Here is a 24,701-nt window from a genome sequence, read left to right on the forward strand (position 1 = left end):
GGGGGATTGAGCAGGAGGCAAGGATGTGGGCTACCTGTTCCTCCAGTTGTTGATGAGAAGAGAGGCCCAGAGAAAAGTATAGCAAACTCACTACTGGCTAGGGGAGGAGGGGGGGGTGGACTTCGTGCCCAGAGACTGAGAGTGGTGGGTCTGCTGGACTGTGGAGCTGAATCTCAGCAGCTGGATTGCAGCTGAGCTCACCCAGAAAGCAAATGAAAGCAGACCCCAAGTCCCCTTGGACGGGCACATTGGGGGTTAAATCACATAGAAGGTAAGAGTGGAGCCTGAGCAAGTGGGAATTAACTGGCTCCCAAATAGGATTGGCCTTTACTAATTTGTGTGATTGAAACTGTTCTTAGCATTGCAGTTACAATATTTATGGCTCTAGACAGTGGTTCTCAACCTTGGCTGCACATTAGAATCACCTGGGAATCTTTTAAAAATCCTGATTTCTGGGCCTCATCCTCTGGAAATTCTGTTTCTTTGTTACTAATGTTGTGGCCCCACCCCATAACAAAGAAACAGAATTTCTGGAGGATGAGGCCCAGAAATCAGGATTTTAAAAAGATTCCCAGGTGATTCTAATGTGCAGCCAAGGTTGAGAACCACTGCTCTAGAACATCATACAGCTGACTTAAATAGGTGGCGAGAGTAGCAAAAACATGGATTATAAAATGCAGCTGAATTCAAGTAACTATTTTTAATGTTCTAATTAGGGTTCAATATCTTGGATAAAATTAGTACTGAAATGCTGGTTTAATTGAAAGTAATTTGGTCTCGTTCTATAACTTTAAAAAAGATGCACATGTGAATGTTTTCACCCACCTTGCTAGTGTGTGCCATTGCATGGGAATGTATAAATGAATATCTGAGACAATGCCCTCTGTAGGGGGAACTTAGGCAGACAAATGAGAACTTCTAAAGTTGTTTAAAGAGTATGAACTATGCGGAAATCTACTAATTATGCCTTTTGGGTCAGGGAGAGTCTAGTTCTGTAGAATCCAAGTGAAAAACTGGATTGTAATAGGAATTCTGAAAAGCCATTTCAGGCAGGGATTGAAGGTAGGGCAAACGTGGAAAGGATCTAAGTGTGGAGAAGCGCAGTGAGGATTGGATACAAGGTGAGTGGCAGAAGATGAATTTGCAGAATAGGCTGGAGAACGGAGAATGCATACTGCCTGTGCCTTAAACACTTATAATATTTTATTGATTTGTTTTATGCTTTAAAACTCTCTAAAATGATTTTAAAATATTATCAGAATGTTTCCATCTGGAAGATTATGCTCTCTGGATATACTAAGGATTCATATTGCTGTTAACACTTTGTATACTAGAAATTTTCATTTAAAAATTTGCTCATCATTAGTTTTCTAAATCAAGTTGTGTTGTTTCCATTTTCTTCTAATTACAGTTAATGCCGCTATGAACATTTTTGTGCATCTTTTAGTGCATTTCCATGTATATTTTTATTGGGTAAATCTCAAGGAATGGAATGGGTGAGTCCTGGTGTATTCATATTTCAACTATAGTAGATCTTGCCAACAGTTTCATAGAGGCTGTTCCAGTTTATATTTCTACTAGCAATATAAAAGAGTTTGTGTTGTTCCACTTCTTTGCCAACACTTGTTATTGGTCTTAAGTTCAGCCATTCTGGTTAGTGTATAGGGCAGTGATGGCGAACCTTTTGAGCTCGGCATGTCAGCATTTTGAAAAACCCTAACTTAACTCTGGTGCCATGTCACATATAGAAATTTTTTGATATTTGCAACCATAGTAAAACAAAGACTTATATTTTTGTTATTTATTTTATATATTTAAATGCCATATAACAAAGAAAAATCAACCAAAAAAATGAGTTTGCGTGTCACCTCTGACACGTGTGTCATAGGTTCGCCATCACTGTGTGATCTCATTGTGATTTTAATTTGTATTTCCCAAGAACTAAGATTGAGCACTTTTCAAATGTTGATTGGCTCAGAAGATATTTGTGTGTATGAGAGAGGAAGGTGGGGGTGTGTCATTTTATTTATTTGGTTGTCTTTTAAAAAAATATTTTAGTAATTTATAGAAGTCCCTTTTATGTATTCTGAATATAAGCCCTTAGTTAGTTAGATATGTTACAGTGTTGTTGTTTTTTTTTTTATTCTGTGTTTTGCTTTTCTTTCTCTCTTCTTTTTTTTCTTTTTTGGTTTTTGTTTTTTTGTTTTGTTAATCCTCACCAGAGGATATATTTCCTATTGATTTCTGGAGAGAGTGGAAGGGAGTGAGGGGAAAGGAGGGAGAAAGAAAGAAACATCAGCATGAGAGCAACACATCTATTGGTGCCTCCCTCATTTGTCCAGAATGAGGCTGGGGATAGAACCTGCAACCCAGGTGTATTCCCTTGATCTGGAATCGAACTCTCGAACCATTGGTGCATGGGCTGACACTCTAATCACAACCACACTGGCCAGGGGTGCTTTTTTCACTTTCTTAATGGTGTCTTTTGATGGCAGACATTCTGAGTTTGGATGCATTTTAATATGTCCACCTTTTTCTTATGATGACTCCTTTTTGTCCTATGTAAGAAATCTTTGCCTGTGTTAAGGTCATAGAGATATTCTCCAATGTTAATGTCTACTTATGGTGCGAGGTAGAGGTTAACATTCCTTCGCCCTCCTCCATTCATATGTATAGCCAGAATTGCTTTTTAAAAAAAGTTTTATCTACTTCAGTCTCTCCTGCAAATAATGACTTTAAAGTCTTTCTTAATAGAATAATGATTGTTCTATTTCTGCTAGTTTATAGTATCCTAAGTTGCCAACAAACTGGTTTTTCTGCTTGCCCATCCTGTTCTTTTCATGCATCTGTAGAGAAAACAATACACAAACTTAAGCTCAGGAGTTTCACATAGTGTCTTTTCCCTCAGTAGTCATGTCTTTTTGTTAAACACAAGAAATATCCTCAACCTTTGAGGTCATCCTTGAGTCTGATTATCCATGCTTGGAAGAATGGAGAATTGGTAGATAAAATTTACTTAAGTCTATCAGCAAAAGCAGTAATTTCTATTACCTGACTCCTTCCTATTTCTTCCTTTTAGACTGGTTTCTCATAGTGATTCCAAACAAGATTTATTGATAGACTCAGAAAGTTATTCCTTTTGTGTTATTTCTTTCTAGTGTTATTATTTACTGGAGGCCTGATGCATGAAAATTCATGCAAGAGTAGCCTTTCCTTCCCCCTGGCTGCTGGCTCTGGCTTCCCTCCGGCACCCAGGACCCAGGTTGTTTCCTTCCTCCGGCTGCCGGCAGGCACCTGGGACCCATGCTGGCTTCCCTCGGGCTGCCCGCAGGCATCCAAGATCCGGGCTGGCTTCCCTTGGGAAGGACATCCAGAATTCGTCAGGAAGGACATCCACAATGACATCCGGTCTAATTAGCATGTTACCCTTTTATTGCTATAGATACTTTTTTTCATTTTTCCTGCTTTCCCCATTTTTAGGCATCCTGTCTAATAAAAGAGAAACATGGTAATTAGCGTACGACCGCTACCCTTCCCATTGGCTAATCAGGGCGATATGCAAATTAACTGCCAGCCAAGAAGGCGGCCGGCAGCCAGGCAGCTTGAAACTAACTTCAGGCTTGCTTGCTTCAGTGACGGAGGAAACCAACATTCCCCGCCTGCCTTGCCGGCCGCTGAGCCTGCAGTTTGAAACATAGTTACAAATATAGAAGCTAAACAAAACCCCAGAAACCTGCTTTCAGCGACCCAGGATCTCAGAGCTGGAGTTATACATTGTTTCAATTATAGAACCCAAACAAACCAGATACCTGCTTTCAGCAGCAGAGGCCTCAGAGCTGGAGCCAGAGCTAAAGCTGGCCCAGAATTAAAAAAGAAAAAGAAAAAAAGGAGCAGTTGGGAGCTTCAGTCACCCGCCAGCCTGAAAACAGCCCTCAGCCCCTCACCCAGACTGGCCAGGCACCCCAGTGGGGACCCCCACCCTGAAGGGTGTGTGACCAGCTGCAAACAGCCATCATCCCCTCATCCAGGCTGGCCAGGCACCCCAGTGGGGACCCCCACCCTGATCCAGGACACCCTTCAGGGCAAACCAGCCAGCCCCACCTATGCACCAGGCCTCTATCCTATATAGTAAAAGGGTAATATGCCTCCCAGCACCGGGATCACTGGAGCTGCGAGGCCTCCCAGCACCGGGATCAGCGGAGCCCAGAGGCCTCCCGGCACCAAGATCAGAGTGACAGGGGACACCACCCAAACCCCCTGATCGCCCTGCGGTTCTGTGTGTGACAGGGGGTGGGGCCACAACCTCCCTATCCGCCCTGCTCTGTTTGTGACAGGGGAAGGCACCCCAACCTCCTGATCAGCCCTGCTCTATGCCTGATACGGGGGAGCTCCCCAACCCCCTGATCGCCCTGCGGCTCTGTGTGTGAGAGTGGCGGCGCCCTCACCCCCTGATTGGCCCTGCTCTGTGGGTGATAGAGGGCGGCGCCCCAACCCCCCCCCACCACATCCATGGGCCCTGCTCTGTGTGTGATGGGGTAGAGCCATAACCTCCCCATCGGCCCTGCCCTGAGTGTGAGAGTGGCGGCGCCCCAACCCCCTGATCGGCCCTGCTCTGTGAGTGATAGAGGGCGGCGCCCCAACCCCCTGATCCGCCCTGCTCTGTGTGTGACAGGGGGCGGTGCCCCAACTCCCCTGTCGGCCCTGCTCTGTTAGTGACAGGGGGAGCTCCTCAACCCCCTGATGGGCCCTGCTCTGTGAGTGACAGGGGGGAGCTCCCCAACCTCCGGATGAGCCCTGCTCTGTGCGTGACAGGGGGGAGCTCCCCAACCTCCTGATCAACCCTGCTCTGTGCGTGACAGGGGGGAGCTCCCCAACCCCCCTGGTGGGCCCTGCTCTGTGCATGACAGGGGGAACTCCCCAACCCCCTGATCGACCCTGCTCTGTACGTGACAGGGTAAGGAGCCCCAACCCCCTGATTGGCCCTGCTCTGTGCGTGACAGGGGGTGGCGCCGCAACCTCCCCATCGACCCTGCCTTGAGTGTGACAGGGGGCAGTGCCCAACCCCCCAATCGGCCCTACCCTGAGTGTGAATGAGGGTGGCATCGCAACCTCCTGATCCGCCCTGCTCTGTGCATGACAGGGGGCGGCACCCTAACTCCCCAATCGGCTCTGCTCTGAGCCCGACCAGGGGCTGCACCTAGGGATTGGGCCTGCCCTCTGTCACCCAGGAGCAGGCCTAAGCCAGCAGGGCGTTATCTCCTGAGGGTTCCCAGACTGGGAGAGGGCACAGGCCAGGCTGAGGGACCCTCCCCTTCTCCCCCGAGTGCACAAGTTTTTGTGCACCGGGCCTCTAGTCCTATATAATAAAAGCCTACTATGCAAATCGACTGAACGGCCAATCGCTATGATGTGCACTGACCACCAGGGGGTAGACGCTCAATGCAGGAGCTGCCCGCCACCTGCAGGTCCCAGGCCAGTCAAGATGGGTGCCAGCTGGGGCCCCCCAAATGCCCCTCTGGTCGCCTCACAGAGGAAAGCGACCAAGGGAGGAGACCTGCAGCGGTGGTGGGGGGCGGGGCCGGCAAGCAGGCGGTGCCAGGCTGGCCAAGATGGGTGCCAGCAGGAGAACCCCCCTGATCGCCCCGCTAGTCACGCCACAGATCAGCCCTGATCGCCGGGCCTCTTGTAAGGTATAAAAATGGTTTTAGCAGTGGGACTGGTTTTAGCAGTGGGACTGGTGAAAATATATTATACTTTCAGAATAGCCTCTTAATTTGGTTAGTTGATTCTTTGGGGGAAGGGGTCATTTGTATTGGTCGTATAATTTTGAGAAAACGCCTTTCTTCCAAAAGATAGATATTTCCAAGGCAGATATTTTGTAGGGCATTAAAAAGATAAGTATTTGTCAGTGTATTGTGTATTTACTACTTCTGTCTGTACTTGGACTATCTAAATGTTGTTTGTAATGTTGAAATGATATCTATGAGGATTAGCTTAACATCTGTTTTGAAATTTATAATTTCTTATTTATCTAAACAGAGCTTTGCCTTCAGATCTTAGTATGAGATTATGTTCTTTAACTCTAAAGCTCTTAAGTATAGTTTTATTTTCCCTATAAATTTGTTTGGGATTATGTGAGCTGAAGTGTTGTCTACAGGAGATAAGACAAAGATAGAAGCTCTATGAGGAAACTCCAAGTAATAAAAACCTTGACATGAACACTCATTTCATCAGGAATTGCTATTTACCCAAAAGTTATTAGCTTTTAGTTTAAAGTCCTTTTTTCATAATAAAATTGTCCTTTCTTTCATAATGAAATCTTCTGGTTTAGTGCAAGATGAGTATATTAATCAGGTATTCTTCAAGTTAATAATCTTTCGGAATTATTATAGTATGCAACCAAAAAATTATTTTCTTTTCTATCATATGAAAAGGAAATCTTTGTAACAGTAATTGGCAAAATATAAGAGATAGTGATGGTCAAGGAATGTCCTTATTAATTATAATCAATCTTAGTTTGTCTAGGAAATTATATTTCCCACTGATTATTCTATTTATTCTAAAACTCGAGGACATAAAATTAAGGGATAAGGTTAAAATTTTAAGTCAATATCAGTTGTATGTATTAAGCTTTTGTTGTAAGGCTTGTGATTTCTGGGGTAGAAGCATAAACAAGAAGATGCCATGGTTGTACCACATAGTTTATAAACTAAAATAGGATTAAGACATTTGTATCTGTGGATTATTCTGAGGTGAGCACTTAGAAATCATTGATTCAGCAGTGTATTCCAGAATTCTATTTCTGCTCTGTGGGAGGAAGAGAGAGTCCCATGTGTGAGGTAATGCTCTAGGACGGCTCCAGCGGGCATTCACTTTCAGAGGTGAGCAACATTTTGTCCTCTGGTCAGTGCTGGAGAAGTCTCCTCTCCAGTTTAACCTGCAAGCCCAGATGCAGATAAGCAGAGGCTGATAAACAGGAGCTGAGTGAATGAAAAAGTTAAGAATGCCTTCCTAAAGGAGTTAGTCATCATTAATAGTGAAAAATGTAGAGAATGAAAGGTTTATGGTATCATAAGAAAGTGATGGGAAAAAAAGAGAAATGGATGGATTTTGTGTATTTGTAGTCTCTTAGAAAGTTTTATGCTTGTCTTTGATCACTGTAGTATATAATTTGAATTCATAACTAGTTTTTCTGTGCTACTAAAAATACAAAAAGTTTTAAATTTAATATTTTATGTGTATGATGACAAGTTATTGTATAGATTTGATTGTACATCCATACTTATTTCTAAAAAGTCTATTAGCTAAACTGTTCTTCTTCAGGTTATATTGCCTTTTTATCTTAGGTTATTGAGGACGTTTTAAAAATATCCAGCTTATTATTAGAAAATGCCACATATAAATTGAAATTTTCTCATCCCTGCAAGTAGTTTATATTTTCTTATCTCCAGTTATTTCAGTTAATTTGTTTAGACTTTATTGAATGCCTGCTGTGTGTTTGTCATTGGTCTCTAGATCCTCTGAGAATCTGAAGAAGAATGGCATGATTTTTGAACTAACAAAAGACGGAAAGGTTAATACTAGTGAATCTGTATGCTAAATAAGTATGTTCTATTTAGTGTTTTACAAATATTATTAAAATTGTTTGTACATGTGTTGGCATTTTGATTCTTCATCCACTGGTTTATTTAAAAGATGGATGCTGGCTTTATTTGGAGTTGTGAGTAGGTAGGAAAAATATGTAAAATTGTCTAGAAAAAGATGTAATACTGTGATAGTCTGCAGGGTTAATTTTCATAGTTTTTCAGTCCTCGTCAAGTGTTAAGAGCTTCTCTTGAAGACTGTTAAGTAAACACTGAGGTTTGTTTAACCTAGAAGTGAAGTGCTAATACTGGGTTAGTCTACTAATATTCCAATCATGGGATTTGAGCCAAGTCATCACCCTACTACCAACAAAAATCACAGAATGCTTCATGTATCTTTAGTAGTTTGAATTTTCAGATATAGTGCTTGGAGACATGATACTTTTGTCTGCCAGGGCATTGGCCTTTAACATTTAAAAGTCAAAATGTCGTATTGTACCTAGCAATCTTTGTAGAGCTGTGCTAGCAATAATTGCTTGATCTTGTTATGGTGATATTTCATGATTAAGTACTAGTAACTTTTATTGTAAACTTAATACACTCACTGCATTTTATTTAACATACATTATGACAATACTAAAGAAAGGTAGTACTGTAAATATTTAATTATTAAATAAAGTTAGATTTGTTTAGATCAGAGATTAATAGTGTGGTAGGTTGTCGTCCCAAAATTCTTGTCCACCTAGAACCTCAGAATGTGAACTTAGGGTCTTTGCAGATGTAATTAGTTAAGATCAGATCCTTATAAGATACGAAGAGATACACATAGAGAAGAAGGCAAAGTGAAGACAGGCAAAGATTGTCAGCATGCTGCCACAAGCCAGGGAGTATGAAGGATTGCCTACAACCACCAAAAGCTAGGGGAGAGGCCTGGGACAGTGTGCCTCTCCTCAGAACCTCCAGAAGGAACCAGCTTACTGACATCTTGATTTCAGACTTCTACACTCCAGAACTGTGAGCAAATAAATTTCTGTTGCGTTAAGCTATCCAATTTGGGGTAGTTTGGCAGACATAGGCATCTAACACAGATAGTTTAGGATTCTAAGACTAATTTTCAGTAAAAGATGGATCATATGCTACTCTCAGAGCCACTCTGCTTTTCCAGCTCCTGCTCAGAATCAGTCTTCTTGAGAACTGGCTGCCAGTGTGGTATCTGTTAGAAATGCTCTAGCATCAGGTCACCAAGGACCAATTAAGTATGTTTTTACTAGAGGCCTGGTGCACGAAAATTGTGCATGGAAGGGGGTTCTGGAGTGGTTTTTTTTTTAATATTTTAATATATTTTATTGATTTTTTTACAGAGAGAAAGGGAGAGGGATAGAGAGAGTCAGAAACATAGATGAGAGAGAAACATCGATCAGCTGCCTCCTGCACACTCCCCACTGGGGATGTGCCCGCAACCAAGGTACATGCCCTTGACCGGAATCAAACCTGGGACTCTTGAGTCCGCAGGCCGACGCTCTCTCCACTGAGCTAAACCAGTTAGGGCGGGTTCTAAAATTTTTTTAAAAAATCCATTGCTAAGTGTTTTGCTACTCCTTATAGTTACAATCAGGGACTAATGATCCTTTTTTTTTTCTGAGGGGGAGCAGAGAGGAAAAACTATAGAATACTGGATAAAATTAGAATGTGTAGTAATCTATGCACTAATACAAAGGTTTTCACCAGAAAAATTATAGTTTTTTTTTCCTCTTTTACTTTTTTAGTCTATTTTCTTTTAATCAGTCTTTAAAAAGTAGTGATTTCACACATCTTATTCAAACACATACTGGTATCAACAATATGAAACCTGTTTTCATCATGGGTTGAGGATGTGGGTTAATTTTTATTACTAATATAGCTTATTGTGCTATTTTCTTCTTTCATATGTGTGTTGTACCAGCACAGCCAAAGGTGAACCTGAGTGGGGGCGGTGAAGGATTAGAAAAGACAGACAAGAGAATAAAGCTGAGGCTGAGTGGGACGCTGCCCTCTCTGATGGAGAGACAGCACCATGGACTACAAGCCGTGTCTTTATTTTATAGCCAGATTCCACGAGGCAAAGTAAGGGCGTGGTCAAGATGTTTACAACATTCTCGTGGGTTTCGATTCTACTCAATTACATGTACCTGAACTCGATCAAACCCACATCACTCAGACATGTGGGGCCATGTTCTGACCATAGGTTCATGCTTACAACTATAACTGTTGACTATAATTGTGCTGGGAGGGCTCTGCCCTCTAAGCTGGGACTTGAACCTGGCAATGAGAGGACTGTGCCCTCTCACTAGTCGGAGGCTTGAACCTGTCCAAACACTGTAGCCACTCTGCACACATATGTTCTTAGGATGTCTGGAAATGTTACTCTTTTATTCTGGGGAAAATATTCAGTAGTAGAAACATGCTTATTTTGGCTTATTTTAATTTATAGCTGATTTAGAACTACTAGAAAGAATTGATGATATTAAAGGGATTAGGAGTTGTTAAAAAAAAAGTCATGCACTTTGGTTTAGCAATTTATAGAATGAGAATTCAGAAATAATTGTCAATAGTGAGGAAATGGATAAACAAATGATAACTTATGTAGTATTTTCCAAATCTTTAAGCTTAAAAGACTGACAGCTTGGAAAAATGTGTATGATGTAATTTGGAGAGGATAAAGCAGGATATAAAATGGTGTGCGTGTTATGATTACAACATGTAAATTATTTATAAATTGAAAAAATTCACCGAAATGTGTATAATACTACCAAAAAAGCGGGTTTATGGTTATTTTGTTGTTTATTCCCTTTCCCTTTAATCTTTGAATAATAATTATTATTTAAAATAATTGAAAATAATTTAAGGATTTTGTGTGTGCTTCTGAGAAGGTTTGAAATGAAGATCCTGAAGTTTCCTATAGGTACATCATAAGAATGTGTTAATAATGGGAGATTCTGTAATGTTTTAGAGATTCCTAATAAATTGAGAGATAGCATCTGTTTGGAATGGGTGAATTGTAGACGTTTCTGAGGTGATGGTTGTACAAGATAGTTCTTTAGGTCAGTTCTAGAATTTTGAATCTCGACTCAACCCTTCTTAATGGAATCAGCCTCATAGAGAGCAGGGTTGTCAATGGAATATTATCTAATGCAGTAGAGACAAGAGGAAAATAATGTTTTTAGGAAATTGTTTTGCTCTTGAAATCTTTGTTCTTGTTTTGTAAAAGTCAAACTTAAACATTATCGGTATGTATTCTAAAGGGGTAAGTAAACTCTAGCCCTGTCTTAAAGGGAGAACTACAGTGGAAAAGAAGTTTGAATCAGATTGTGTCCTGTGTAATTGTGTGGACATTGTCACTTTTCCAAGTCATCTTGGCTGAAGTGTTCTTCACAGCAAAGGAAAATGAAATGTAGTTGTCTGTTGTTTTGTTTTTATTTGTTTGTTTTACTATGTCTTAGGATAGAGAGATAATGTTGTGAATTATCCAAAATTCATTCTGCTTGACTTTAGAATTTTAATTTTGCTATTTATGATGGTGTGTGTACCTGGCGGGAAATCACAATACTCCTAATGAAAGCATCTCACAGTGAAAACGTGACCCAGCTGGAGCTCTGAAGCTGTCTAGTTTCTTCATCCTGATTTCCACACCCACAGCGGTATGCATCACCTCTGACACAAGTCACAGTTTTCATCTATAGGAGGTAGTGCTTATGTTATTTTGAGAGCAGTCAGAGTAAATAGGGGTACACTGGACCTTAGGCATTCTCAGATTTAAGATTTTGTCATTCCTGAGGCCTGCGGCCCAGTGTCATTATTTCAGCAAAGTTCAGCTATTACCCCTCATTCCTGGTGTTGTGCGCTTTAATGCTTGTGCCTTTAACAGTATTCTTTGTGGAGAAGTGCCACAAAATAAAGCCACCTGGGCAAGCAGGTGTTGAAAATTTTGAAGTCCACCAAAGTGATGGTTTTTAGCCAGAAAATAGAAGTTGTAGGTAATTTAAGAATGTTGAATAAGGCAGAAGTTTAACAAACATATGGATCTGAAGAAGTCTACCATCCATTATAACAGAAATGACAACAAAAAATTAGTGAAACTCTTTCAGTGATTTTTCTAGCCAAGGAAATATTTGCTCATCAAATGAGAAAGAAAATTCAAGAGGATGGTGAAATTACTCTTTTTTTTTTTTTTTAAATGTTCTTTTTTATTTTTTTCAGATGACATTTTATTTTTATTTTTTTAAATTAAATCTTTATTGTTCAGATTATTACATTGGTTCCTCTTTTTTTCCCCCCCATAACTCCCCTCCTTCCAGTTCCCACCCCACCCCGCCTTCACTCCCCACCCACTGTCCTCATCCATAGGTGCACGATTTTTGTCTAGTCTCTTCCCGCATCTCCCACACTCCTTTCCCCCCCAAGAATAGTCAGTCCATTCCCTTTCTATGTCCCTGATTCTATTATAATCAACAGTTCATTCTGTTCATCAGATTATTTATTCACTTGATTCTTAGATTCACTTGTTGATAGATGCATGTTTGTTGTTCATAATTTGTATCTTTACCTTTTTCTTCTTCTTCATCTTCTTAAAGGATACCTTTCAGCATTTCATATAATACTGGTTTGGTGGTGATGAACTCCTTTAGCTTTTCCTTATCTGTGAAGCTCTTTATCTGACCTTCAATTCTGAATGATAGCTTTGCTGGATAAAGTAATCTTGCTTGTAGGTTCTTGGCATTCATCACTTTGAATATTTCTTGCCACTCCCTTCTGGCCTGCAAAGTTTCTGTTGAGAAATCAGCTGACAGTCGTATGGGTATTCCCTTGTAGGTAACTGAGTTTCTTTCTCTTGCTGCTTTTAAGATTCTCTCTTTGTCTTTTGCTCTTGGCATTTTAATTATGATGTGTCTTGGTGTGGTCCTCTTTGGATTCCTTTTGTTTGGGGTTCTCTGCGCTTCCTGGACCTGTAAGTCTATTTCTTTCACCAGGTGGGGGAAGTTTTCTGTCATTATTTCTTCAAATAGGTTTTCAATATCTTGCTCTCTCTCTTATTCTGACACCCCTATAATTCTGATGTTGGTACGCTTGAAGCTGTCCCAGAGGCTCCTTACACTATCTTTGTATTTTCGGATCCTTTTTTCATTTTGCTTTTCTGGTTGGGTGTTTTTTGCTTCTTCGCATTTCAAATCTTTGCCTTGATTCTTGCGCTCCTCTGGTCTGCTGTTGGGAGTCTGTATAGTATTCTTATACAGTCAGTGTATGCTTAATTTCTAGTTGGTTCTTTATCATAACATCGAGGGTCTCATTAGATTTCTTGTAGATCTCATTAAGTTTATCGGCGGCTTCTAGACAGTTCTTGAGAGACCTTAAAAGTGTGGTTCTGAACTCTATATCTTCCATTGACAATTTTGTCTTGTTTCTTTGTCTCCGCATTTTTTTTATGCTTTCTTGGTGCACCCCCTAGTGGTCTTTGTGTGCAGTCTTGTTGTAGTTAAGCCTTGATTGTTGTAGTTAATACTGGGGGGATTTGACCTCCAGGCCAACTGGCCGTGTCGAAATTACTCTTAAAGTATGGTCTGAAGTTATGCACAGGAGAAACAAGAATATCATTTCTGGGATAGCACAGATGATGAAAACAGTGAATTGACCAGTGAAGGACTTGATGAAATTTTTCAAGTGTGTTTTTGTTACCAAATATGAAGTTAAGAAGGGGAGGCCACACCAGCTAACTATATATTGCTCCTAGAACTGACCTGAAGGATCTCATAAAGCAGAGAGGTTACGGTGTCCATGAATGCAAAATTATAATGAAACCCACATTCGAAAAAAATAGCTTCTCTAAATACACATCCCAAGAAGAGATGTGAGCACCAGATAGACAACTAAAAACTTACTTTGATGATGGAGTGTGTGTGTGTGTGTGTGTGTGGGGGGGGTGGATCTTTAAAGATGTCTGAGAAGTGAATCTAGTTCCTTGTGAGGACAGGGGATAAGGGAAGGAAGGAAAAAAAAAGGTAGCACCTGCTTGCTCTCAAGTTCATTCCCAGTTGTCTCTCTCATCTTCTCCCCAACTTGATTCACTTGCTTCTTTAGTCAAGGTTAATAAACCAAATGCTGCTAGTCCATCAGGTCAAAAAGACATGTTAATCTAATACTGTAACTGAGTGGGTATCAAATGCTCCTCAGACCTGCAGCATCAGCAAAATCTCAGGCCCCTTCCCAGAATTACTGAATCAGAAACTTCGGGGGGAGTCGGGAGTGGAGCTTGCAGTGTGTCTTTAGCAAGCCTTCCAGGTGATTTTGGTGCATGCTAAAGTTTGAGGCCATCTGCTATAACTTATCTTCATTCTGCATTTCCCTTAAGCATTTTAATCTATTATGGTTTGCTACGTAGTAACACACAATGTCCAGCCATGGTAATCATCTTCACTACTGTGATTTTTCAGATTTGTTGAGTTCATGGCTAATTTACTGTAGTTTATATTAGTTATATTAGTAATAGTTTTCTTGCTAAAACTATTAGTGATAGTATATTGCTTTGGTTGATTTTTTCCCCCCTTTTAAATTACTTTGGCCTGTGTTTACAGAATCTGTAAGAGCATGAAGGGATAGCTCACATTTTCCAGGTACTGTTTTAATTAACATTATAAGCTCTAGTGGTATGTATTCAAGAATTTAGAGATTAGAGAAAGGTTCAGGGCATGACATTTCTCAGGCGTACAGTAATTTGGGAGATATAAATAAACCTGATCAAATTGAGTAGCTGTCAATAAGAAGCAAGATTTACTGGGCAGTTGACTATATATTTTTTGATCTGACGCATAAATTAACCCTCTCCAAATCTATTTAGCAGCTGGCTGTCATTTCCATTAGCTAAAAGTGACTAGTCTGAAATCTGTTTCAAAGCTCCTGCCAGCACGCCTTGCTGAGCTCATTCAGCCTTTCAGCTCCCAGACAAGATTCCCAGGTGCCAGTTCAGTGCTCAGGTCTGTAGACCTTGTTATGGGGCCATTTAAATCCTTCTGCCAGCTCTTCAAATGACCCTCGGCAAGTCATTTAATTCAGTCTGTCACTGGAGGTAGTCAAGAAGGATTTAAGGATTTATATGCAATAAGAAACATGCTTTAGAGTTTTATCAGCCTAAGCTGGTAAGGTGAGGTGAGAGTTGAGTATTTTCACTCATTCCTGACAATTTTCAGCTCCAGGGATCTGGTAAATTCTTTCATTAATGTTTATGTAGTGATCGAGCTTTCTTAGTTTTTGGTGCCATATCATGAATATTTTCATTCTTTAAAGTTTTGGAAAGTATGATTGCTTAATGTGCTGTTTATATTTTTGACTATTTTGTATTATAGTAGACCTTCACCAGTTTATATAAAGCCTTGTAAATACTTTTACAGATTATTTTAGGGACATATTATTTTAATATGTTCAGATAAGTAGAACTGAGTGAAATCAATATAGTAAAGTTGTATTAGTTATTGCTTCAAACCTTTGTGGCTTAAAACACCACACATTTATTATCTTATAGTTTCTCTAAGTCGGGAATTCAGGTAGGCTTAGCTGGGTAGTTCTGGCTGGAGACTGTCATGAAGTCCTGGGAGCCACGCTCTCTGGGCTTGGCAAGGGTTGGAGGATCTACATCGTATACTAGTATGGCTTGCTCACGTGGCTGCTAAAAGAGGGCTCAGTTCCTTGCTGGCTGTTTTCAGGTTTAGTTCCTTACCTTGTTGGCCTTTTCTTAGGGTTCCCAGAATGTCCTGATCACATGGAAGCTGGCTTCCCCAGAGGGAGTGGTCCTAGAGAGAGCAAAGAGGAAGCTGTATATGTGCCCTTTCCTACCTGGCCTCCAAAGTCCCAGGCAGCCTTCCAGTCTGCCACATTGTGCTTGTTAGAAGCAAGTCCCTCACTACAGTCCACAGGCCAGGGAGTCACATTAGGGTCCACCTTCTGAAGGGAAGAATTTAAAGAAACTTGTGGACCTGTTTTTAAACTGCTCCAATAGTAGACACTAGGCCAGTGATGGCGAACCTTCTGAGCTCGGCATGTCAGCATTTTGAAAAACCCTAACTTAACTCTGGTGCCGTGTCACATATAGAAATTTTTTGATATTTGCAACCATAGTAAAACAAAGACTTATATTTTTGATATTTATTTTATATATTTAAATGCCATATAACAAAGAAAAATCAACCAAAAAAATGAGTTCGCATGTCACCTCTGACACGCGTGTCATAGGTTCGCCGTCACTGCACTAGGATATATTTAGCAAAGACATGCAATTGGTAGCAACTAAATTAGTACTTATTTGTTTTTTCAATGGTCCTTTAGTTAAAACAGGTGTTTCTGCTAATGTATGTATGTTGCTGAAAATTCTGAACAAGGTTTATGAGAAAATGGAGTTGGGGAAGGGCCGGATTCTAACTCCATGCATCTGTATAACCAGAATACTAACAAAAATAATAGGGCACCTCAGGAGATCACTTAGACAGCCTAGGCAGGCAGTGTGGCTGGAAGTTGAGTTGCCTTAGGGAATATTAAAAGTGTCCAATAAAAGAGGAGTGGAAATGCTGGCTTTAGGGCACTGAGACAGTGCATTTATTGTGTGATATTTCCTTTGTTTTTGAAAGTTACCATTCTGTTTCCATTATTCTGGCTTCCCTTGCCTCAGTCAATACTTGTGAACCAACACATAGACATATGATACTGATATCATCTTCTGTGTATATCATATATGAGCTAATTGGTGTTAATGAAACACATTGTAGTTTCCCTTACATAAATAAACATTTCTTCTAGTCATATTTATTAATTTATTTAGTAATATTTCCTGCTGATAGATAAGACAGAAGTAGACTTCAGTTTCAAAAGCTTCTGGTCGCCCTAGCCGGTTTGGCTCAGTGGATAGAGTATGGCCTGCACACTGAAGGGACCCAGGTTTGATTCTGGTCAAGGGCATGTACCTTGGTTGTGGGCACATCCCCAGTGTGAGGTGTGCAGGAGGCAGCTGATCGATGTTTCTCTCTCATCGATATTTCTAACTCTCTATCCCTCTCCCTTCCTCTCTGTAAAAGAATCAATAAGATATATTAAGACAAACAAAAAAACAAAACAAAACAAAACCCAAAAGCTTCTGTTCAAAATTCTAAGTTAGTGATATCCAAATTAGTGGTTTTCTTGACTATTTTTTTTCCCCCCTCAGAAGTTAAAATTCTCTAATCTTGTGGAATGATAGTTAAATGTAGGACTTTAAGCCACAGAAGAGAAGAAAGGTGAAGAGAAGAAAAAAGAAAAGAACAAAACCCAGGCTCTTATTTTAAAAGATGGAGGAATTTGTCTAAGCCTCACAATGAACTCTCTGTTCTTTGATCCAGACCCCTGTTTATATAGGGCTTGTTAAAACAGATTGCTGGCTGCACCTCCAGAGAGGCAGAGTCAATAGTTCTGGGGTGGGGGCCTGAGAATTTCCATTTCTAATAAGTTTCTAGGCAAGTCTGGTCCTAGTGGTCCTAGGACCACACTTTTAGAACCACCGTGTCAGAAGCAATTATTATAATAATCTGCCCTGCTCCCACTTGAGTTGACAAAGAAGGCTATTTTATTTAGAATTGTCAGTCAGGATTTTTCCATCAGAGTAGCCCAATCCAGTTATCTTAGTTAAGTCTATTCAGGATGAAGTTCTCCTATTTGTGGCAGGGTAGAGAGATATATGAACTCAGAACTATTGTTCTATTTACATTTTTTTTTTGAAAGGTGGTACAGTGACACTTGATCAGAAGTGACTTGTTCAGAAGCCTTTACTATTTAGATTGTAATATGGAAGTCAAGAAGGACCTCTGAGTAGAGAGAAAGACTTACCACAAAGTTCTGTCTTTACTTTGAAAAAGGGTAGAGAGCTAATTTCAGGATTGAATGTAAAGTAAGGCAGCAGATTAGAAGTTGCTTATATACTCACTAGAGTCAATAATTGGAAAAGAAGAACTATGTGAATGCTATAGTTTAGAGCCATTTCTGGACAATGGCTAATAGTTCTTCCAGTCCACTGGCCCTATGGAGCTTCTCTGAATTTTTGAATATAATAATGTATTGGTATCCAGCACTTTGAAAGAAAAAAATAAATGAACAGTAGGTATTAGAAACTGAGTTAAATTAAAAATAATAGCATCTTATGCCATCCAAGATGGTGTAACAGGAACTGCATATACTCTTTCACCCGAAACTATTAAAATCAGATGAAACATGTGTAATAGCTTTTGGACTGTGGGCATCAGGCAGCACCAACTAACAGATGAGAGAATGCAGACAGAGCCTGGAGTCCATGGAGGCTAAGCAGCTTGAGTTTACAGACTAGTGTGTTAGGGAGGAAAGACCTGCTCAGAGACAGGGTCCTGGAGTGGGTAAGGGGTCCTCAGTGAGCCTCCAGCTGAGTCATGATCAGTGTGTGTGTGTGTGTGTGTGTGTGTGTGTGTGTGTGTGAACTGTCCAAGGTGGCAACTTCCCAAGGTTGGGGGAGGAAGAAAACCACTGAAAATGAGCAGAGCAGACAAACCTTGAAGCTCAGGGCCTGGAATAGTTCATGTTCCCACCAACCGCAGAAGGAAGTGTTATCATTTACAGCAGCAGTCCATGGACCACCAATTGGCGACTGCTGCTCCAAAGGTTTTCTTAAACCAGCGGTCGCCAACCTTTCGGACATCACGGACCACTAGTGGTGCGCGGACCACCAGTTGGTGACTCCTGATTTACAGGGTGTCAGGGGACTTGCTAATATGACTGTTAGCTCTAGAATTAAGGTTGCTCTGGTCTTACATGACCAGTCTTAGAAAGCAAACCTTGTAAGAACTGAATTATTTCCAACTAACTTAACTGTGTCCCAGAACAAAACTCCATAATATTTATAGAAATATAAAAATAGCCAGCACTAAACGAGATAAAAGGCATCTAAGAAAAGTTACCAGGTGTGCAAAGAATCAGGAAAATAGGACCTATAATGAGGACAAAACTCAATGAAATGAAACTGACACAGAAATGATACCAATGATAGAATTAGTTGACAAAGGACATGTAAATAACTATTATAATCATGTTTTGTTGTATGTATATAAGTGTATGTGTATGACACACATAGATCCCAATTGAACTTGTGGAGATGAAAAGTACACTGGGTGGAATTAACAGTAGATTCCACACTGCAAAATAAAGGTTTAGTGAACCTGAAACCACAATTTATCAGAATTTTTGGAATACAGCTAAAGCAGTGCTTAGAAGGAAGTTTATATAGCCCTTAAATGCCTATATTAGCAAAAAAGGAAAGCCTCAAATTGATGACCTTAGTTTACACCTTAAGAAACTAGAAAAAATACACGTAAATCCCCAAATTGGTAAAAGAAGCAATAAGGATAAGAACAGAAATAAATGAAACTATGAACAGAGAAATAATAGAGAATGCAACCAAAAATTGTTTTTTTTGAGAAGCTTAATAAAATTGGTAATCCTCTAACCCAGTGGTTCTCAACCTTCTGGCCCTTTAAATACAGTTCCTCATGTTGTGACCCAACCATAAAATTATTTTTGTTGCTACTTCATAACTGTAATGTTGCTACTGTTATGAATCATAATGTGAAAATCTGATATGCAGCATGGTCTTAGGCGACCCCTGTGAAGGGTTGTTCGACCGCCAAAGGGGTCGCGACCCACAGGTTGAGAACCGCTGCTCTAACCAGACTGACCAAGAAAAGATTGAAGAATCGGGTTACCAATATCAGGAGTGATAGAGGTGACATCACTATAGATTCTATAGATATGAAAAGGATAATAAGGAAATATTGTAAACAACTTCATGCCAACTATGTGGCATCTTAAGTGAAGTAGATAAACTTCTTGAAAGTCAAACTACCAAAGCTTTCTCAAGAAGAAATAGATAATGGAATAGCCCTAACTCTAGTAAAGAAATGGAAATTATAGTTAAAACCTCCCTCCCTCCCTCCCTCCCTCCCCCTCCCTCCCTCCCTCCCTCCCTCCCTTCCTCCCTCCCTCCCTCCCTCTCTCTCTCTCTCTCTCCCAATAACAAAACTCCAGGTCCAGCCCTAGCTAGCTTGGCTCAGTGGATAGAGCGTCAGCCTGTGGACTGAAGGGTCCCAGGTTCGATTCCGGCTGAGGGCACATGCCTGGGTTGCGGGCTCGTTCCCCAGTAGGGGGTGTGCGGGAGGCAGCCAATCAATGATTCCCTCTAATCATTGATGTTTCTATCTCTCTCTCCTTCTCCCTTCCTCTCTGAAATCAATAAAGAAATATATTTTAAAAAACAAACAAACAAAAAACTCCAGGTCCAAAGGGCCTTATTGATGTATCTTTATGTTTAAGGAAGAAATAATATTAATTTTATTCAAACTCTTTCAGAAAAGTAAAGAGAAAAGAATACTTAACTCTGACACCAAAGCCAGAAAAATACATGAAAAAAGTGTAATCTGAAATCTATCATGAACATAAATGTAATAATTGTTAAAGTTTTAGGAAATTGAATCCAACATATGTAAAAATGATAATATGTCATGGCTAAATGCATTTTATCCCAGAAAAGCAAGACTTATTCAACATTTAAGAGGCAATTAAGTTGATCACTATCACTTCAATAGATGGCAGAAGTAGCACTTGAATAATTTCAGCAACCCTTTCTGATTAAGAAAGAAAATAATTTATCAAATTAGGAATAGAAGGGACTTCCTCAGTTTGATAAAAGGCACCTATGGAAAACATACAGGTAATAGTATTTTTAGTGGTGAAAAACTGAACGCTACCCCATTACAATTAGAAAAAGGAAAGGATGTCTGCTTTCACTACTTTTGTTCAATATTGTATGGAAGGAATGTTCTAGCTAGTGCAGCGAAGCAAGAAAAGAAATAAAAGACACACAGATTGCAATGGAAGAAGTAAAACAGCCGTTCTTCACAGAGGAGGACTCATGCCACCTGATTTCAAGACTATAAAGATGCAGTAATCAAGTTACTGTAATATTAGGTGAAGAGAGACAAATAGATGAGTGGAACAGAAATAATCAAGACCTTGACCCAACCAACTGTGGTCAGTACAGTTTTGATACAGGTGCCGAAGCACTTCAATAGGAATCACGATTTTTTTCAACAAATTTAGATAGCCTCTTGTCAAAAAACAAACAAAAGACAATTGAACCTTCTAGTATACTTATTTCGTGCTATGTATAAAAATAACATAAAATTAAGCATAGACCTAACTATAAGAATTAAAACTATAAAATTCTAGAAGAAAACACAGGAGAAAGTCTTAGTGACCTTGAGTTTTTTAAAGAGTTCTTAAATACAACACAAAAAGCATTAATTGTAAAAGGTAAGTCAATGGACTTCATTACATTGAAATTTTGCTTTCTCAAAGTACTGTTAAAAAAATGAAAAAGCAAGCCAGACTGGGAAAAATATCTGACAGAGGACTTGTATTCAGAATATATGAGGGACTCAATCCAATTAAAACTGGACAAAAGATTTGAATTAGTCACTTCAGCAAAGAAGGCATATAGGTCTCAGATAAGCTTTTGAGAAGATGATCAGCATCATTAGTGATTAGGGAAAGGCAAGTTAAATCTATAATGAGATACCACCACTCTATAAGTGTTGCTCTATAAGTGTTGACAAGGAGTCAAAGCAACTGGAACTCTCCTGCCCCAGTGATGGGGATGTAAAATGGTACAACCCAGCCATCCGCATCCTTCGTGTTTACCCAAGAGAAATAAAAGCATATGCCCACACAAGAACTTGTACACCAATGTTCTGTCAAAAATGGCCAAAAAAGAGGAAACACTCCAAATGTCCATCAGCAGCTGAATAGTTAAACAAAATTGTATATTCATATAATGGAATGCTATTCAGCAAAACATAAACATAAAAAGAAGGAACTCCTGGTATACTGAACAATGTGGACAAAAATAGCAGAAAGCAGATCAGTGGTTGCCTGAGCATGGGAGGCTCTCAGTGGGGATGGAGGGGGAGGGAGAAGTCATAATGGGCACAAGGAAACTATTGGCAATGGTTTTATGGGTATCTATGTCCAGTCTAATCAAATTACCATGTGCCAACTGAGTAAAAAAGAGAATGTATATGTTTTAAATCACCTTCTGTTGTGGTCAGGTCTCTATCTCAGTTTGACATACTTGCCTTTGTTGTCTGTCTTTGCTCCTTGATCATGTAAGAAATGCCTTAAATTTGTGGGGAATTAGAGTTAACATTTCTAAAATACAAGTTGCAACAACTGATCCAACTTCACATTGACAAGCACTGGTCACTTTGGTGTCGTCAGTATTTATGAGAGCATAGGACAATTGGAATTGTTTTGAATTGAGAACTTTGAGAATTGGCAGAAAGAGCTTAAGTAATTCCTATGTCATAGAGTAAGGAAGTCTGACCCAAAGAAGGGTGCACCTGGGTGACTGCACAGGTAAATATTGCTCATTCATTTCCATGTTCCCCAGAGCCCAGTTGCTACACACTGAGCCTCAGAGTTCTGAGAGTGTGTCTGTCTGGAACACCCAGGGTGTCAACAGACAACAAGGATATTGAAATTCAGTCAGAGCAAACCAGAGTGATTTGATTCAGACCGGGATGTTTAGGGCTTTCCAAGGACAGACTGATCCTACCGTTAGGCTTCAGGACTATTCAGGCCTCTTGGGAATTTTTCTAAGTGGGGAATAAAAAGCCTGTCTCTGTTGGTGTCTCTCTACTTTCCTCTTATATATCCCTTCCAGCCTCAGTTCACTCTATCTGGGGTTTTGTTTTGGGGCTTTCTCTAGGATTTTTGTGGAGTTGGAGAACTGAAGGGCTGTTCCTTACGCATTTCTTTCGTCTTTTGCTTTAGTCTCTAATTACTCACAATGTGACAATTTAACAAGCTGCTCTTTGATGTGGCTAAATAAAAATGGCTGGCTGTTTTGCATGTGTGTGTGTGTGTGTATGTGTGTAATTTAGATCAGATCCCTTGGTTAGAGAATGTTAATCATGGAAATTGGAATTTGGAAATCCAGTTGCCCATTGTCCATTGTGCTGAGTCTTGCACTTACCTTTCACTTTTCCTCCCAATCTCTTCTCTCCCCCTCTTCCCCACGGGAAGAGCATCTGTCACTTAGGGAGGAGTCCTTAGATAGGAACCTGGGCATCTTCCTCTCTGGGTGTAAGTGGGACAAGTGGCTGTGGTCTGATCCTTCACTGGCAGCCTTTGGCAGTTAACACCTATTTTGAAGTCTCCTGGGCTTCCTGCCGCTTTATGGGAGCATTAGCATTTGGTGGACTAACAACTCCCAGGAACTCTCAGGTCCACCAGAGTGCTAGTTGTGTGGTTGTTGCTGGGCACCAGGTGCAAGTAGGTGGACCACTGTTACACTTCACTCTGGCTCAGCTCCAGCAAAATTATATAGTGAGCAATACTCATTTTATAAGACATTCTGATATACTGGGAGAAAGTAAAAGTGAAACTCAGACCTGCTGGTTTTATTTGCTAATAACATTTCTGCCCAGAGGTATGTGTTGGGAGGGTTTACTCTTTTGGACCACCTCAATAACTATTTTTGATGCTGCTGCTCTTCCTGCTTCCTTCTCCAGTAGCTATTAGACATCTATCAAAAATGCTTGGTATTTATGTTAATTTTAATATTCATAAGAATATAATTTCTCCTGAATTTGTGTCTTCTGCTAGCCCTTGGCAACTAGGCAAACCTCCAAATAAATATAACATTTCTGGCTTGGGTCCTGATTGTGGACACTTGTCCCTTGTTTATTTCTTAGCATGCGTTTCAATACTCTTAGATATTATATATTCACTAGAGGCCCAATGCATGAAATTCATGCAAGAGTAGGCCTTCCTTCTCCCGGCTGCTGGCACCGGCTTCCCTCTGGCACCCAGGATCCGGGTTTCCCTCACGGCCCTGGCTTTGTCCTGAAGGTCATTCGGTCTAATTAGCATCTTATCCTTTTATTATTATAGATTATTATTTATTATTTTCCACAGGAACAACTGTAAACCTACTTTGGCCCCACCCTGTATACATTAATTGTAGAAGGAAGAATATCAGAAGTTAATTTCATTAAAACTAGTTAGTTCATTTAATGCTAGATGTTGAATGTTATTTTCCTATCTTCAGCCTGTAATATTTTAACTCTAGCCATTCATAAAAATATGAAGTCACCTCCTTTTTTAATGTAAAATTAAACTGTGAAGAATATAGAAGAAAATAAAACTTGGGTTACAACAGAGGAGTCTTTCCCTAGGCTTTTAAGGAAAGAGCTCTTCTTCACCTAATATTGACATGTACATGTTGAGGAGATGTGGTAGTTCTTACCATAATTGCCTAACTTCAGGTTTCAGATTCTCTCACTTACAAATTAGATTTTCCCCCTATAATTATTCTATGTTGTCCAAGTAATTTATGAATAGAAGAAGGCTTATTTTTTTTTAAGACTAAACTGTTTGTTTGCACTTGTTCCAGGAAAACCTCACAGCACCTGTAGCTCTGAACGGATTCAGCTCTCAGGAATGTATAATGTCCGGAAAGGCAAAATGCAATTGCCAGTGAACCGATGGACCAGACGCCAAGTCATCCTGTGTGGGACCTGCCTAATAGTATCATCTGTGAAAGACAGCTTGACTGGAAAGATGCATGTTCTACCACTGATTGGTGGGAAAGTAAGTTTAAAACAAACAGAAAACTAGCAGGTTTCCCAGCGACATGAAGGAGCTTACTTTAAGCCATTTCTGTAATAATGGGTGGATGGTTTTTGACTCATCTAAGGTCTTATTCAGTTCCTGTTGTGCTCCATCAGTGGGCATTGTTGGCCGGTGGAGTTGCGGAAAATAACGAAGCCATTACCTCAAATGAGGCTGTGGGTCCTCGCTTCAGTAGTAATGCATCTTACCTACAGGACAGAAAATAGAGAAACTGGAATTTCAGTGCTATAGTAGGGTGTAGATGATAAGTTATTACTTATAAGGAAACAGCTTTTGATATCTTGAGCATGTGTTTTGTAGTGACCCTTTATGTCCATGCTTAATGAAGGTTAGACTCCAGGTGGAATCTTTAATCCC

The 24,701-nt window shown here is 40.1% G+C and overlaps 1 protein-coding gene across 3 annotated transcripts in view; it reads left to right on the plus strand.

Moving 5' to 3' along the window:
* PHLPP1 (PH domain and leucine rich repeat protein phosphatase 1) overlaps window positions 1-24,701 on the plus strand; it is a 209,048-nt gene that overhangs the window by 70,689 nt on the left and 113,658 nt on the right. For all 3 annotated transcript variants that reach the window (XM_059706273.1, XM_059706272.1, XM_059706271.1), the window contains exon 2: window positions 24,106-24,302. In XM_059706273.1, the coding sequence (XP_059562256.1) occupies window positions 24,106-24,302 (197 nt within the window). The remainder of the gene's footprint in view (window positions 1-24,105; window positions 24,303-24,701) is intronic.

This window comes from Myotis daubentonii, chromosome 8, assembly GCF_963259705.1.
Source record: "Myotis daubentonii chromosome 8, mMyoDau2.1, whole genome shotgun sequence".
NCBI classification, from domain to species: Eukaryota; Metazoa; Chordata; class Mammalia; order Chiroptera; family Vespertilionidae; genus Myotis; species Myotis daubentonii.